Source organism: Pimephales promelas, chromosome 11, assembly GCF_988280905.1.
Source record: "Pimephales promelas chromosome 11, fPimPro1.hap1.1, whole genome shotgun sequence".
NCBI classification, from domain to species: Eukaryota; Metazoa; Chordata; class Actinopteri; order Cypriniformes; family Leuciscidae; genus Pimephales; species Pimephales promelas.
The window spans coordinates 23629330-23646286 of record NC_142779.1 but is presented as its reverse complement, the minus strand read 5'-3'; the positions used below and the strand labels follow the sequence as shown (position 1 = coordinate 23646286).

The 16957-nt window shown below is 35.7% G+C and overlaps 1 protein-coding gene across 2 annotated transcripts in view; it reads left to right on the top strand.

The window, feature by feature from the left end:
* The window catches only part of slc35f3b (solute carrier family 35 member F3b), an 88979-nt gene extending 72265 nt beyond the window's left edge, over window positions 1-16714 (top strand). For both annotated transcript variants that reach the window (XM_039657161.2, XM_039657162.2), the window contains 6 exons: window positions 3903-4245; window positions 8796-9015; window positions 10565-10690; window positions 12852-13044; window positions 13168-13257; window positions 14091-16714. In XM_039657161.2, the coding sequence (XP_039513095.1) occupies window positions 3903-4245; window positions 8796-9015; window positions 10565-10690; window positions 12852-13044; window positions 13168-13257; window positions 14091-14329 (1211 nt within the window). In that variant the 3' untranslated portion in view covers window positions 14330-16714. The remainder of the gene's footprint in view (window positions 1-3902; window positions 4246-8795; window positions 9016-10564; window positions 10691-12851; window positions 13045-13167; window positions 13258-14090) is intronic.
* The last annotated feature ends 243 nt before the right edge of the window (window positions 16715-16957 follow it).

Here is a 16957-nt window from a genome sequence, read left to right as displayed (position 1 = left end):
ATAAAAGTATCACCTAGTGTTAAGAGACCAATATAGATTAATGTTAGAGATTATGCAATGTAATCACAGTTTCCCAAAATCTTAAGCAGTATAACTGTTTTCAACATTGATAATAAGAAAAAACCTCTTAAGCACCAAATCAGGATAATTAGATTGATTTCTGATGGATCATGTGACTCTGAAGGATCATGTGACACTGAAGACATGATTAATGACTGCTTTTAATAAAATAAATGTAGCTTTGGTGAGCATACAGCAACCCGGTCTCATCCCAAGACATCATATAACTGACGTTTTGGGACGTCTTTTGACCATATGTCAATATTCGCCTTTTTAGGGCCCCCTTAAACGTCGGTAGATGAGGTTATGGGATCCTAACTCTACCCCAGACCTAAACCTAACCCGTCACCTAACTGACGTTAAAGGTAAAGCGTCAGTTGTATGACGGCCCGGGATCGCCATCTACCGACGTTTAAGGGGGCCCTAAAAAGGCGGATATTGACGTATGGTCAAAAAACGTCCCAAGACGTCAGTTATATGACTTTTTGGGATGAGACTGTGTTACATACAGCACTGTTTTCAGCAGGTATTAAGAAGACTTAATTTGTTTCCTTCAATCCGGTATCAAGTGAATGATGCTAAATACCGGTGTAAACGGGGTCTGGAACTATTTAAACTTGTCCACTTTCAAACAGAGGTTGTATTTGTGATCTGATCGACCAAAATGCATCAATACCAGCTTTAAACAGGGACTAGAGTGTTCTTTTAAAATCTTTTACATGAGATACAATATTTGGCGCACGTACTGGAATCTACTTAGTATGTTTGTTAGTTTGCCATTGTGAACAATGTATTTGAGTGTTTACTTTCTTGTGAATAGCCTTGCAAACGAAAAATCATCATTACCTTGTTAAGGATGTTATTGTGTTTCATAGAGTAATCATGCTTCAGCACTGCACCTTTTTCTCTTTATGGATAAACAGATTGAATCCTCCAGTGATTACTCCACTTGTTTTTTTTTTTCTGCGTGTGAATAGATGAAGGGCTATTAAGACCCATTAAGAGCGTTTATGAATTGACGGTGGGCTTGAGAAGTGCTTATCTGATCTGAACAATAGCACTGCAGCTCTTGAGAGACTTCGGACAGATTTTATTCAGAGTTCCTGTTTTATAAAGTATTCTTGGTTTTCAAGCATTTACCCTTGACACTTTAAGTACAGTAAGCTGTGCTTTTGATTGCTTCTTCGATATTTCAGGGAACACTGGTGAGAATGTGATGTATAATTTCTTTAGAAAGCAATGGATTAGACATCTTTCAAGTCATTTCAGGGATTTTTTAAACATCTGAAAACCCATGTAATACTGGAATGCTTGACAAAAATGGTGACAGAAAGGTTTACTTCTAAAGGATGCAAAAGCGCAGTAAAGACATTTACAAGTTGCAAAAAATTTTGAATTAATGCTATTCTTTCAAACTGTTTATTCAAAATGTACCACGGTTTCCACAAAAACTGCTATGAACTGCCACTAGATCCATTTTTGTGGTTCGGTATTTCTGTCACAGTGCAGTGACGATATCAAGGGGGATCTATTTGCAGCAGTTATGGTTTATTTACATAAAATTTAACATGAAATAAAAGCTCTCAGTATAGGCCTACTGGGCTTCCAAAAACAAGAACAGAAAAATCAACCAAACAAAAGGTTCATTCCATTGGAATAGTTCATTCATTGAATAGTTTCACAATCTTAAGTGCGATTCCAATCCGAAGGGAGTGAACATGTTCAGTTCGAAGGGCACTGTGAATGGCATAGGGAATAAGGGAACATCGATAGCCCAACCTCACTTACATGAAGTGAGGAAGAAAAATCACCCTACTGTCATTGAGCACCACGTATCTAGTCAGAACTAAAGATGGAGCAAGTGTTTTTAAACGTTAAGCGTTTGAGTATTCATAAATGCTGTTGTTATTATTATACAAACTAGAGTATTTATGAATGGCTATGGCAATGAATTTTACATTTACATATTATACTGTATGAATAGATATGACAAAGTAAAACTGGCAAGACGCAGCTGAGGCTTTTACTTTATTTACCTCAGGAGTTTTTATTAAAGAAAGCGCACAAGACGAGACCACTACAATTCGATTATTAAGACCATAGATTAGGAAAACATATGCACATGGTTAACCAAATCAGAATTTATTTTCATATGGCATGACTTCAAATCTGTTAATAATAGTCAACAATTTTATAATTAACATATAAGATTTGATTATACTTTAAAAAAAAAGACCAACATGATGAGTGTTTTGTATATGTATTTTACATTTGAATGTACAGTAAATGACAATATTCATGTTATGTCATAATTTGTGTGACCCCATCATTGCCTTTCTTTGATGACATTGCAGGGCGTTCCAAATGAGCGATTATTATCAGAAGTCCACTTCAACGGATATCCCATGCTCAGGGAGTAGGGAGCAGTGAACACTGCGTAGGGACCCTGTAAATCGGAACACACCTAGAACAAAACCAAATCAAAGAAACAAGAAACAGGTGTTCAACTAATCAATCAATGAAAAACCATGGAAACAGACAAGGAAATTACAGGCAGGTCAAACAAGAAAAAACAAAACTAAAATACTGATAAACTAAACAACACATAGGAATAAATGACTAAACATAACACATAGAAATAAATTACATTTTAAAATTAGTGCTGGGCAATGATTAATCGTGATTCATTGCATCCAAAATAAAAGTTTGTGTTTACGTGATATAATTGTGTTTACTGTGTATAATAATTTTGTACATATATGCATGTATATGTAATATTTATATTTATACATAATATGCATTATGTATATATATATATATATATATATATATATATATATGAAGAGTTCAGATGCAAAAGCCTCTAAGTGCCATTTGAAATTTTCTTCTAAAATGATCATTTTTATCAAGCTTGTATATTTAAGTTCAGTAATTTCACTTAAATGGCAATGAAGATTACCTATTAATTGTCATTTAAGTATAATTACTATACTTAAATATACAAGCTTGATAAAAATGGTCATTTTAGAAGAAAATTTCAAATGGCATTTAGAGGCTTTTGCATCTGAACTCTTCATATATATATATATATATATATATATATATACAGTATATACGTGCAAATATTTCTTAAATGTATACATGCATATGTTTGCATTTATATATACAAAATAATTACAAAGAGTACACACACGTATATTATATAAACACAAACTTTTATGTTGGATGCGATTAATCGTGATTAATCGTCGCCCAGCACAAATTTAATTAGAAACTGTTTTATTGTAATTATATTTTATTGTAATTTGGGAATTTTTGTATAAAAATGCATATATATATATATATATATATATATATATATATATATGTATATATATATATATATATACTGTATATATATATATAAAGATAAAAAGATGACTTTTTTTAGTATTTTCATCTTGTTGAGAGTTCTGAAAGAAAAACTTTTTCATTTTTTTGATTCTCTGACTATGATTAATGCATTTCCATAAGTTGAACCTAAAGAAATCTCATCATAAGAGCCAAAAATGTGGGGAAATGTTTTTGTATGCTTATAGGACATTTACAAAAATAGCAAGTGCAGCTGAAAAACTGCATAAAAAGTGCATCCAGATTACCTCATTTGTTCTGTATCACTGAAAACGTCACATTTCACTGCAGAGATTGTAGTAATACTGCAACCCTGCAGTTCATATTTGGGGGAGGGGGGTGGGGGGATTTTTACAGTGATTTTATTGTCTGTTTGCACAAAACCATATTTAAAAAAAAGAAAATAAATGGTCTCATAAATCAGCAACTGATGACATTTTGTCTGCTTGCAGGGGAGGAGCGTCCGAGGGAGACCGCCATGGGCACCGCCGACGGACAGGCGATGGTGGGCGGAGCGGGGGTGGAGTCAGGGACGGGGAAGCAGAGATTACGCTGCTGCGTGCGAGTGACTGCCGTCCAGGTGCGAAAAGCAATATGGGGCGTTGCCATGGTGATATGCGTGTGCTCGTCATGGGCGGGCTCCACCCAGCTGGCCAAGCTGACCTTCAGGCAGTACGACGCACCCTTCACTCTCACATGGTTCGCCACCACATGGAACTGCCTCTTCTTTCCTCTGTATTACGCTGGCCACCTGTGCAAGAGCCCCGAAAGACAGACACCAAAACAGAGGTTCAGGTAAAAATCTGGACCCGTGAGATTGTGTTTATCCAGCAATGCATTCTGGGATTGCCTTTTCGGGGGGGAAATGCATGCAGCTTACTACTGCAGTTTCTGATGCAGAGGGAATAGCAGAGCAGGGTTTTGCGTTTGAGTGAAATCCCTTTTTGTGACCCTAATCTCTGTTGAAGGGGACACTTGGGAAATTCTGTGCCGACACAGACGGGTTGTCCTCTCCAGGTTTGTCTTTTGATCTTGTATGTGCTGAATACTAAGCAAACTCATTGCTTATTTAAACCGAGTAATTAAAGGAAATTATCTTCTGCTCTGTCTATTCTTAGCTAAAAACACTTAGCTCTTTTAAAAATATATGTGCTCATTAATGTATATTTACTTCGTTGAAGTAATAAAGTATTCTCATGAGTGTATAATATGCCATTGAAAATAAATACGGGTAAGGGGTTCTAATGTTGGTCGCCATGTTGCCCCTCCATCTTGAAAGTACATTTGCCAAAGAGGGACATACCCGTTAATTCAAGCTTCGCCTTTCGCGTTTACCTTTGAGTTAACACTCATGGACGAGGTCGAATCTTCGACTACATTGGCCACCGTAGGAGTTAAAACGAAATCGAAATTGAGAGGAACAGAAACTAATATTTATTGGAATGGTCATATACCTTTTCACCGCTAGATGGGGGTAAAAATCACACAGTGTAGCTTTAAATGATGGTAAAGCCCAATCAAATTGTCATACAGGGCAAAACAATATTAGCAGCACTTCAGTACAGGATTTGAAGACTCAGGAGTAAACACCAGCAGTGAAGTTCAAAGGCTTTGTAAAAATGGAGGGGGGAAAGGCAGAAAGATATTTTTTTGGTTAATGCGAAGTGCCTTGTAATGCATTGACTGAATGATGCAGTAGCCAACTTAATGTATCCAAACCGAATGTTATTTAAAATAGTAGGATTGGCTGGTTTTTTAAATATAAACCCAGAGACCAGTTTAGCATCTTATATGAGAATAGAAAGGTTCCTGCTATAGAAACTAATATTTGTTGGAATATACATTGAGTTCATGCTTTTTCTCAAAAATTGAGTTCATGCTTTTTTCAAAAATTGAGTTCATGCTTTTTCTCTTTCTGTGGGTCATTTAATATGTTGACCTTAAAAAGTGACATCAACTCGGGATACACTTTACAGAGACATGGACCCTGGAAAATATCAAGCTTTAAATTGAAGTAAATAGACCATATTCATGCACAACGTGAATTGAAGTATATGTTTATGGATCAACATCATTTTCATCAGTTATGGATGAATCATTTCAGAATAACAGTGTTATTATTAAGCCATAACTCTATCCCATAACTTTCCACAAAAATCAGAGGTAGACGACTGAAGTTGCTGAAGCCTGTAAATGTAATAGATAAGATTTTTTTTTTCTAGAACATACAAGACGTTCTTGCCATACAATAAAAAGAAAAATTGAGGATAAACAAACACAATTCCAATGCAGTCCTCAATGTTATTAAAAAGGATGGAGATGTGCATAGATGAAAAGGCAATATTCCCAACATCATTACACAATAAATTCCATTTAACAAAATATTGAATGGCATACAGCCGATTGAGCAGTTAATTAATTATAAAAATCATCTTTAAATGCAAAACAATCACTTTTATTTAGAACTTCTAACAATTTTATACATTTCAAAGACTCTAAAAGGAAGAGATTTTTTAATTTCTCCAATTAAAATAATGGGGTAGTCATACAAAAATAGTGTCACACAATAAAAATATGCAACTTCCCTTTTGGAGCAATTAAATATATCCAAAATCCAGTGACGAAAGCCAAAGACACGCGTTGCTTTTCATGAAACAAGAATCACATATATAGACCAAACCAAATGAATGAATCCTAAACATGGAAGACAAATTTCAATAATACCCATGATGTTTACATAACCTAAATGAATAGACACTTTAATCAATAAAAATTACTGAAAAGAGATGAGAATGAAGTTGAATGAATGACCTGCGTGACCGAATGAAATGGTTTGTCCAATTTCCTGATGGAGAGGTGGACTACTCAATTTGCCTGATTGTACATGGAAGCGCTACAGTCACTCATATGTCACATAAGTACAGCACTTATCTTTTACATGCTGGGACCAGCATGGGATGCTGGTGGACCAGCATATGTTGTCTTTTCTTTGCTGGTATGATCCCAGAAAGACCACAACAAAACTTGTGTATGTTACATATCACATTTCTTAGTGTGCGGGGCAGTGGCGCAACGAGCCAACACCGGGCCCTTAAGCGACAATATTACATAAAAAAAAAAACACTGCTGGTGACGGCGCACCATAACACATTGTTACTCACTGCTATGACTACACACACATAGGCCTAGGTCCAAATACATAAAAAAAATTCTTACTTGCATTATAGCTGCATTTTCCAGGCTAGCATTATCCACGGCGCTGCTACTACCAACGGTCGCATCAGATGCTTCACTCGCTTCATTCTCTTGCTCCATCTCAATCTCCCCCTCCTGTGTCATCTTTTTAAAGAAGTTTCCTATTTTTGGTAATTTGTTAATTAATTTGTCAAAGTCCTCTTTCCGTTTGCGCTTTTGAAAGCCACTTTTGTGTTTGTATTGTAATTTGAAGACTCCATTATCCATATCAATCTCAAGTTCAAACTTTTTTTTACTATTTTTGCACGCAATGCGCATGTTCACCCGGGGATTCCCCAGTCCCCAGTCCCCAAAATCCATCATTGTTTGTTTCAAACATACATTTAATGATCAGTAAAATATGTTGTCGTCATTATTTATTCAAATAAATTTGCGAAAAATTAAAATGCGATCAGACTCAAAATAGAAAATGCGATGGGGGGCCCGGCTCTCAATCAATATCTTCCAGTCACGTGGGCCCCTGATTGGTCTGGGCCCGTAATCAACCGCGTACCCTGCTTACCGATAGTTATGCCACTGGTGCAGGGGTGAGAGACCTAGCGTGTGTGTGCTAGTGTGCACGTGTGCCTCACAAAGAGCATGTAAGGACCCAACCAATCAATTGTCAGTGCGGGCGGGCTTTTATCTCTACTACTCCCGAGCCAAATTAATCAGAAATTACTTTGCAAGTTACTTCCTAGGGATGATGATGTTAGGAAGTGATATTCAGCTTGCTTCATTTTTAATGATTACAGTAGTTAAAACAGCTCAACATTTTAGCTGTAAAATGCCTCATGCAGTAGCTAATATTAAGAAATATGTTAAAATGTTGGTAACGTTACAGTTAGTGCTTACAAACTTTGAAGATTTTGAATAGAAGTTACTTTTGTAATGGTGTAGCCTATTTTCATTTAGATGTGGTATTATTATTTGTGTAGTAGCTAAAATTAATTACTACATAAATTAATTAAGATTATCAAGTAATACATTCATTTTAAGACAGCATGGAATAGATTGTATAATATGCTGTTAGCTATAATTTGGATGGTATAGTATCATGAGCCACAATTGGCGTTATTGACGATTTTTCGCGCACCAATTCCTTTGGGCTTGGCCTAGTCAAAGTCCAGGGCCGTTTTTAGTCCAAGTCCGTCCTTGTTACTGTGTGATCATAGTTAAAAAAAACAATAAAATTTTAATTATTTAATAAAGTAAAAATATGTCTCTGGTTACATGTTTAAACAGTAAAATCACCAGTAAAAACACACACTGCTCAGTTTTCATATGGCCCCAATCTGAAGCAATGTTGTGAAATAAAGTAGATTTTCTCTACAGGTGCTGATTGAGCATTAGTTATGATACAGTTAACAAGCAGAATCACTGAATGAATCACTGAATCACTGAAAAAGAGGATTATTAAACAACTCCAAAAACAGCATTACCATATTCACTTATTACAAATGTACCCTTCAAAAGTACAGTTTGGGTTTATTTTGTTCATATAGTACAAAGGTTGTTGAATTCAAACATTATGGTGATTAGTGTTCCCTTTAGTTGGGCCCTTTGTCATTGACTTTGGTTGAATTCATTATATTTCAGCAATTGTTGAAAGTGCATGCTATCACTGTTATCAACAATATGTCATGCTCCTGACTGCACTGACATGATGGCCATACCATGCTGGTGAACCTGCTTCACCATCTTAGTTTTGCTTGAGAATAGCATATTAGACCAGCACGATACCAGCACTAACCCTGTGCACACCAGCCTGGACCATTACCACACCAGCACTAACCAAAACCAGCATGGAATCCATTTTACTGGACTTTTCAGCAGGAATTTACTCTCAGTTGTAATTAGAGTCCATTATCTAACATGGAGGTGAACCGAGGACAATTATAGGCGTAATGGCCAAAGATTTATGGTATCTCTGTACGTATTTGTTCATCATATCACATCACACAGACACATTCAACATTTTAATGTGGGAATGTGGCCTTAAAAGTTTGTTTTCAATTGGTCTAACTATCTGTTGGGTGTTTTGTGTGACAGAGAGAGGTTTCGAGAGGGTTGTAAATTCATATTTTATGTTTGTGTATGTGATATTTCAGAGAGTGCTGTCGGTTCTTCGGGGACGACGGACTAACAGCGAAAGTGTTCTTCACTAAAGTGGCCCCTTTCGGCCTGCTGTGGATTCTGACAAACTACCTATACCTTCAGGCGCTGAGAAAGATCAACAGCACCGATGTATCTGCCCTCTTCTGCTGTAACAAAGCCTTCGTCTTTCTCCTGTCCTGGATCGTGCTGCGGGATCGCTTCATGGGCGTCAGGGTGAGTGGTTGGATGGATAGTTTGATAGATGGAAGAAATTTTAGATATCGATTTGACATGCACTTTTCATGATGCTTGATCGCAAGTGTTGCTAAAATAGCTTTATAGACAGATGGATGGATAGATGTCATGCCAACCTTTGGTTGTGGATTGATGACTGTTATTCTAGTCCCTGCTGCTGTCTAATCTCATGAGTCAGCAGTTCCATCATAGTACAATATTTGCTTTCACAATCAATCCTTTTTCTGTCTTCTTCCTTTGTGCTCCTTTCTTTTTTCTCGGATCAAAGAAACCAAAGTGCTGTTTAACATTTTCTTTGTCTCTCTGTGTTCCTGTTGCTCTCTCTTTCTGTCTCTCTCTCTCACACACACACACACACAAACACACACACTGCAGTGCTTGGCAGATTTTGATGACTCAGGGTTTTTGGATATCCCTGGTGCAGTACTAGTTAATTTCCTAGAGAACATTAGATGATAGAGAGACCATGAGCTCGCGATAGTAAGAGTGTTTGGTTTGTGATCCAGTTTAGATATGTGATGTGCTGCTCTCCCAGAAGAAATGACCCCCAATCTTATCAGAGTAAAGGATGCGAATTTAGTAATTTAAAAGGGGGAAAAAAGGGGAGGGGGTCATTTAGAATCTCCTGGGAAAATGGGTGAGACGTGAGTGAAGATTTTGAAAAACAAACATTTTTCCGTGTCAAGTTAAACAACAAAATAAAATAACAAATAATAATTGTCCTAAAATAGTCTTAATTTTCTTAGTGTTAATATATTTCGTGTTTCTTGCTTGGAAATGTATGGTCAAATATGCCCTGGACATGTTCTTGACAGGTTTCATGAGGTGTTTTTCTTTGTTACTCCTGACAAGATGGTGGTGATATGAATATAGCAACATCCAGGAGAATGCAAAACCACGATCCTTCAAATATGGGCAACAGAGAGAGATTGTTGAACCAGAATAAAAAGCTTTTCAGAAAGCTGTTCAGGAGGGTCTTTGGGTGGGAGTAATCAATCTTTCTGACACCCTCATAATGTTTTTTTTTTTTTCAATTCGGCTACACTCTGGAAACTTTTTTCACTTGGACACACATGTTAATACAAGTGTGTTAACACAAGTGTGTGTGTGTGTGTGTGTGTGTGTGTGTGTGTGTGTGTGTATATATATATATATATATATATATATATATATATATACTGTATATGTAGAGTTCAGATGCAAAAGCCTCTAAGTGCCATTTGAAATGTTCTTCTAAAATGATCATTTTTATCAAGCTTGTATGTTTACGTTCAATAATTTCACTTAAATTACAATTAATAGGTAATCTTCATTGCAATTTAAGTGAAATTTCTGAGCTTAAATATCCAAGCTTGATAAAAATTATCATTCTAGAAGAAAATTTCTAATGGCACTTAGAGGCTTTTGCATCTGAACTCTTCATATATATAATATACAGTATATATGTTGTAGACTACAGACTGTCTTTTTGATTTAACACATTGTGATGACCTTTATTTTGATTACCTTTATTTTGTTCTTTTACAAGATTGTTGCTTCCATTCTGGCCATCGCTGGAATAGTGATGCTGACCTACGCTGATGGCTTTCACAGTCACTCTGTTATTGGCATAACACTTGTAGTGGCCTCTGCATCTGCCTCTGCCCTCTATAAGGTAACCCTACTTCAGCAGTCAACACTATGGTTATTGCTCATTAAAAGTATTTTAACATCAATTTACCAAATGTTTTTCAGTTAAATTGGTATTTGGTTCTGTGTCATTGAAACTGCACTCATCAATAACTGCACCTCTATTATAGTCATGGAGTGATGACTATGTATAGTCAAATCTATTTGTGTGTCTTGGGAGTGCTTTATTTTCTGTAATTAAAAAACTTATTTGTCTTGATTGATTTTGTGATGTACTTTCTTGCGGTCATCTGAAAAGGACAAATCAATAAGTGAACTGGACAGAAAGATCAGTTGGCTATCCTGAAATCGCACCAAATTGCAACCTTGTTTTCTTTCCGGTAGCCATTTGAAAGATAACATTATGTTATTTTATATTTATCCTGTCCACTGTTAGGAAAATTGTTTTTTCTGACACAAAAACAACAAGGCACTATTTAGAACCTTTTGGGTTCATTCATTATCATTTGTTTTGTCCATATTATTGACAAACATCAAGACCCTAAAATGTATTTATGAATGCATGTGAATGATCACAAAATTTAAGATATGGGGGTTAGAAAATGTATATATTTATATCATTTTATGTAGTTAATCAATATCACATGAAGAGTGCCATTTCAGTTTTTCTCCTCCAAAAATCAGCATGATTAAAATGTGATATTAAGTTACTACAACAGTTTAATAAATAATATTTTAATTACAACTACAAAATGTTGCAGAATAATGTAATATATGAGGGAATAATAGCCTATAAAATAACCTTTGTGCCAAAGGGATTCTTTCTTGTCATTATAGAACCTTTTTTAGCTTAGAAGGTTCTTTGGAGTTGAGTAAAGAACCCTATGCTTCATATAGAACCCCAGTGAACCTTTTTTTCTAAGAGTGCATACACACTTTATTATGTATCTGCTGTTCAACTGCTTGTTAATGCAAATATCTAATCAGCCAATCACATGCTATAGCAGCTCAATGCATTTAGGAATATAGACATGGTCAAGTATATTATATATATGAAGAGTTCAGATGCAAAAGCCTCTAAATGCCATTTGAAATTTTCTTCCAGAATGTTAATTTTTATCAAGCTTGTATATGTAAGTTTAGTAATTTCACTTAAATGGCAATGAATATTACCTAAGAATTGCCATTTAAGTGAAATTACTGAATTGAAATATACAAGCTTGATAAAAATGATTATTCTAGAAGAGAATTTCAAATGGCACTTAGAGGCTTTTGCATCTGAACTCTTCATATATCATTAAGTATATATTATATGGTACAGTATATTATATGATGATATATATGCAACATATTAATATTACAAGAATATTTAATAGTTTCTGCCTCAACACCCAATCCAGTTACACACAGTATACAAAATACTATGCTTGAAGACAAAGAGTCGTAAATGTTCCCTTCTAAACCTTAAGTTACCATTGGCCTACTGACCCCCAGAATGATTGACCTCCATAGAAGTTAAAGTGCACCTGCACACGGTCTTCTCCTGGTTACTGTCCATGAGGAATCCTAAGGGATCTTTGTCCTGTAGTCCCGCACAGCCACGTCAACAGGGCCTCAATTATTGTAATACCTCGACAAAAACGGAGACAGCCAGGCTAACATCGCAAGTTCATCATATTTTCTTCATTCATCATGGAAGAAATCAATTCCTAAACAGAGGTTCATTGTAAGAGTATAAGATTTTGAAGTGTGAGATTCATACGATGGATGCTTTACTATCCCACAAGGCCACAGGAAAGGATTTGTGAATAGCAGTGAATCGACATAACTGACCCTGGTAGGTCACATGATGACAAGGTGAATGCAGTACGTCCAGATTACATTCATAGCCTACTACATGCATTCATACTAAGGACTTATTTTTTAGCGGTTGCGATTGGTTGCAAGAGTATGCGTTTTCGGACCAAGCCCATGTCTACATGCCTTAATGCATTGAGTTGCTGCTCTGTGATTGGCTGATTAAATATTTGAGTTAATCGTTTGATCGGCTGGTGAGTGTATTATAGCTAAAATAAAACAAGTATAATATAAATAGCAGTGAATGATCATTAAAATGAACCACTTGAATGAATCAATTAACTGAAACAAACGTATCTGAGCTGTTCTATTTGTTTTTGTTTTCTCAGGTGCTTTTCAAGCTCGTCTTGGGCAGTGCCAAGTTTGGAGAGGCGGCTCTGTTTCTAACCATTGTTGGTGGTGCAAACTTTGTCTTCATGAGCTTTGTGCCAGTTATACTGTACTTCACACATGTTGAGTACTTCACATCCATAGCTAATCTTCCTTGGGCCTACATGTGTGGAGTGGCTGGACTCTTACTAGGTAAATAAAATACTGACAGAAAAAAAATACTATTATAATTAGAGTATTATTTATGTAATGTGCAACAATTAGAATAACTGTCTTTAGAGATATATAACTGTTCATCATTTTTTTCTTCTACAGCATTCAACATGCTGGTGAATTTTGGCATTGCCATTACATACCCGAAGCTGATTTCACTTGGCATTGTGCTGAGTGTCCCTGTTAATGCAAGTGAGTTAAGTTTCATCAAAGTAAACTTTTTATATATAAAAACAAACTTGTTTATAGAAAACCTACAATTACATTCTTAGTTCATTGTATATCTGTTCTTAACCCTAAAACCGTATTCTGGACAAATGTGGGCAAAACAGTTTTGATTTATTTTTAAAAAAGTATTTCCTTTTATCCGAGTGGTACAAGACTTGGCTACTTTTCCTAAGTTTGCCTCCTGAACACACACATTTTTTTTTTTTTGACTCAATTCTACAATGTTAAGTGGGTGAAAAATAAAAACTCCTTAATCTTGTATTTAGGTCAAAAATGGGCACCCATAGAAATGAATGGGAAAAACTATAATTTAGAGCATTCTAAAATAAGCCAAAATAAGACACCAGGTGACAGCAAAGTCACTTCATCTTTAGGTTTTAGCTCTAATAACTTATTGGAATGATATTTTAATGTAGTTAAAAAATGTAAAAAAATAAAATTACATAGTAATTAATTTACATAGAAACTATGGTACTTTTTGAAGTAAATAAATTCAAAAATACCCCTCAAAATAAAAATAAAAAAACACCATAAATGGATAGACAAAACTTTATCGAAGACAGTGATATAACATTTATAATAAATACAAATGAGGATCACACCTGAGTCCTCTGTGCCCACATTTCTCCACAATTACAGGATTAAGGGCTATAAAGTGAATACGGTTTGAGGGCTACAGGTTTTTATAAAACTGTTTTTGAACCCAGTCCCACTGAGGATAGCAAAGTGGGCAGTAATTGTAACTTCATATACGTTTTTCCGTAGTGGCTCTAAAGTGTGTGTTGTTGGTGTTGCAGTGGTGGACCTGTACACCTGTGATATCCACTTCAATACAGTGAGACTCATCGCTGTGTTGATCATCTGTCTGGGCTTCCTAATGCTGCTGTTACCGGAGGACTGGGATCAGTGTTTAATTGAGCTCGGCACCAAACTCAAAAAGCGGGAACAGCCTGTTGAACCGGTTGAGACCGGAACCAGCTCAGGACTCAACTGGACCCGACGGGCCAGGACCTCCATGTCCACATTTCCTCACTGACCCACAAACCTTCTCCCGTTCTTATTCCAGAGACTGGATGATGCTGGGAAGGGCACTCATTCCCTAATATTCCTCAGTCAACGAGACTCTGTAGGCCATCATTTACCCTCATGCACATTATAACAGACAATTTCCAAACGCCAAACCTTTGTTTAGCACATCTTACAACTGTAAGTGGATTGGAACAATGACTTGGGTCTTAGAACTCAAGAGCAGGGGTCTCAAACAACTGACCTACGGGCCAAATTTGGGTTATCAAGTTTTAAATTTGTCCTTAAATATATATATATATATATATATATACAGTATATATATATATATATATATATATATATATATATATATATATATATTTATATAGATATAGATAGATATAGATATATACCATTTATAGACTATCGTTTTTTTTTAATTTTTCATATTCTAAATAAAACCTTTACTATTTACGTTTTATTTTATTTCAATCAATAGTGTTTAATTTTTTTATTTTATATATTGTTGTAATTTAATGTTTATTATATATTGCAATTTAATGTTATACATTTCTTATTATCCACATGGCTTTTACAAGCCTAAAACTTGAATGTAAAAGAACAACTGTAGCCCGTTTAATAAAAACAAGCGAACGGCACAGAAAATAAGTCAAAGTCAGAAAAGTTTGAGTTGCATGCATCTACATCAAACTAGATTCAAACAGGAGCGGTTTACACAGGGAAAAGTCTTGGCAATAAGTCTTCAGTAGATAGAAGTTGCTATTTTTGATGCACTACAGCTACTCCAGACACTTTATTCACAAGATGTAAACAACACTGGTCCAGAAGCACTTCCTGTTTCAGTTTGTAACTGTTTTCTTTATTTCAAATGTAAAGAAAACATTTTAAAGATGTTTGTTTAACTTTTTGATTCAGTTTTAAATGTTCTGTTGGTTGTATTTTATCCCAGCTTTTATGTAGTGTTAAAAAACTGAAACAGGAAGTGCTTCTGGACCAGTGTTGTTTACATCTTGTGAAATATTTTGAATATCATATGTAGATTGATATAGCTTTGTAGTCTTTTTTATATATCGAAATATTTCTGATTGTTATGTCAAAGCTAGCTTGTGATTTTTCTTACACTGCTACAGTAATTGCAGAAAAGAAAGTTTAAGTAGTTTAGAATGCAAGTCAAGGTATTATTACATCACTAAACATGCAAGCATTATGCTAGTATGAAGGAAAGATGTATGGCTCTGTCCATGCCTCATTAACTCTATCTAGTTCAATTGTATGGTCGTAAATCAGGCCCAAATGGAGGATTTTACTAGGCTAGTGGTAGTTTGAGACCTCTGCTCAAGAGACCCATGAACCAATATCTCCACAATCAAGCGTCCCTGCATATCATCAGTTGGTTACACTCTTTTTGGAGCTCAAATTGGCTGGTACGAATCACTACCAATAGCCATTAGAACATGTGCCAAACATTGACATAGACATGACGAACTGTAACATATGCCGTCTTCTCATTCAACAAGTTCTACCTAGCAACAGGTGCATCTGAGGGACTCCCCTTCCCAAACTGTGAATGAAGGTGTTTTTCAACTCATGTTTGTTAACAGTGATTTGGAGGGTCTAGGAGAGAGTGAAATAGGATACCATGGTTCTGAGGTTTGCTGGGATGCTGGGAGACTGCTGATGTCCACCCCTCCTTGTACAAATAAAGTTCTACCGTCCTATGGGTGCACCTGAGGTCTAAAGGGATTTCCTTTCCTTAACTGTGAATGAAGATTTTTAACGACAGACTCCAGACTGTTCATACTGAAGCTATACTTTGATTCAATCACATTTTTTTTTTCAGAGTCACATGCTAACCACTGTGAGGACACTTCAGGGGCAGTACTGGCGAACCGAAAAGGCAATCTTCAACAAGATGTGTTACCGTTAATGGGTGGCATGTGCATCCAGTGAATGTATGACCATTTCTGAAAAGTGCACCTACACTATGTGCTTTGAAAAAGGTGGTGACTGGAACTGATAGCCACCTTTAGATACATCCTGCACTTCATTTTTCTTTTTTTTTTTTTCAAACAATGCATTGCATTTTTGTTTTTTAATCGTATGGACCGTTCCATTGGAAGAAAATTAGTTCTACAGGAAAACGCATGCAGAAAATGCCAATAAATGCTACATGATGGCTTCACTGCCTTTTCTTTGATTTGCAATAGGATCTCATCAGCACTGTCTCCCATTGTCATTGTTATGATGACAATAAATATAATATTGTATTCCTCTGGAATTATTGCTAGACATTATTGTAAACCTTTGTAAGGAATGATTTTTACACTGAAATGCATTACGATCACATTTGAGGAAAATGATAAGAAAACAAATAAATCATCCATTTAATAGATCCGCTTTGTCTTTTTTCACATGTATCATGTAAACTTATAATTTCTCCTATAGACTGATGGATATCAAACAGGTTTATGCTGAGAATGAATGGCTTTTTGAACATGCCTAATTTCAAAGAGACCATCTGAGTGGGTTTCAGTAATTATCCATCCATTGATTGAGTTTGTGGAATGTTTTGATAAATAGAATATACCCTGTGTCAAAATTTGATTAGATAAAAGCTGCCACTTATGTTAAACCG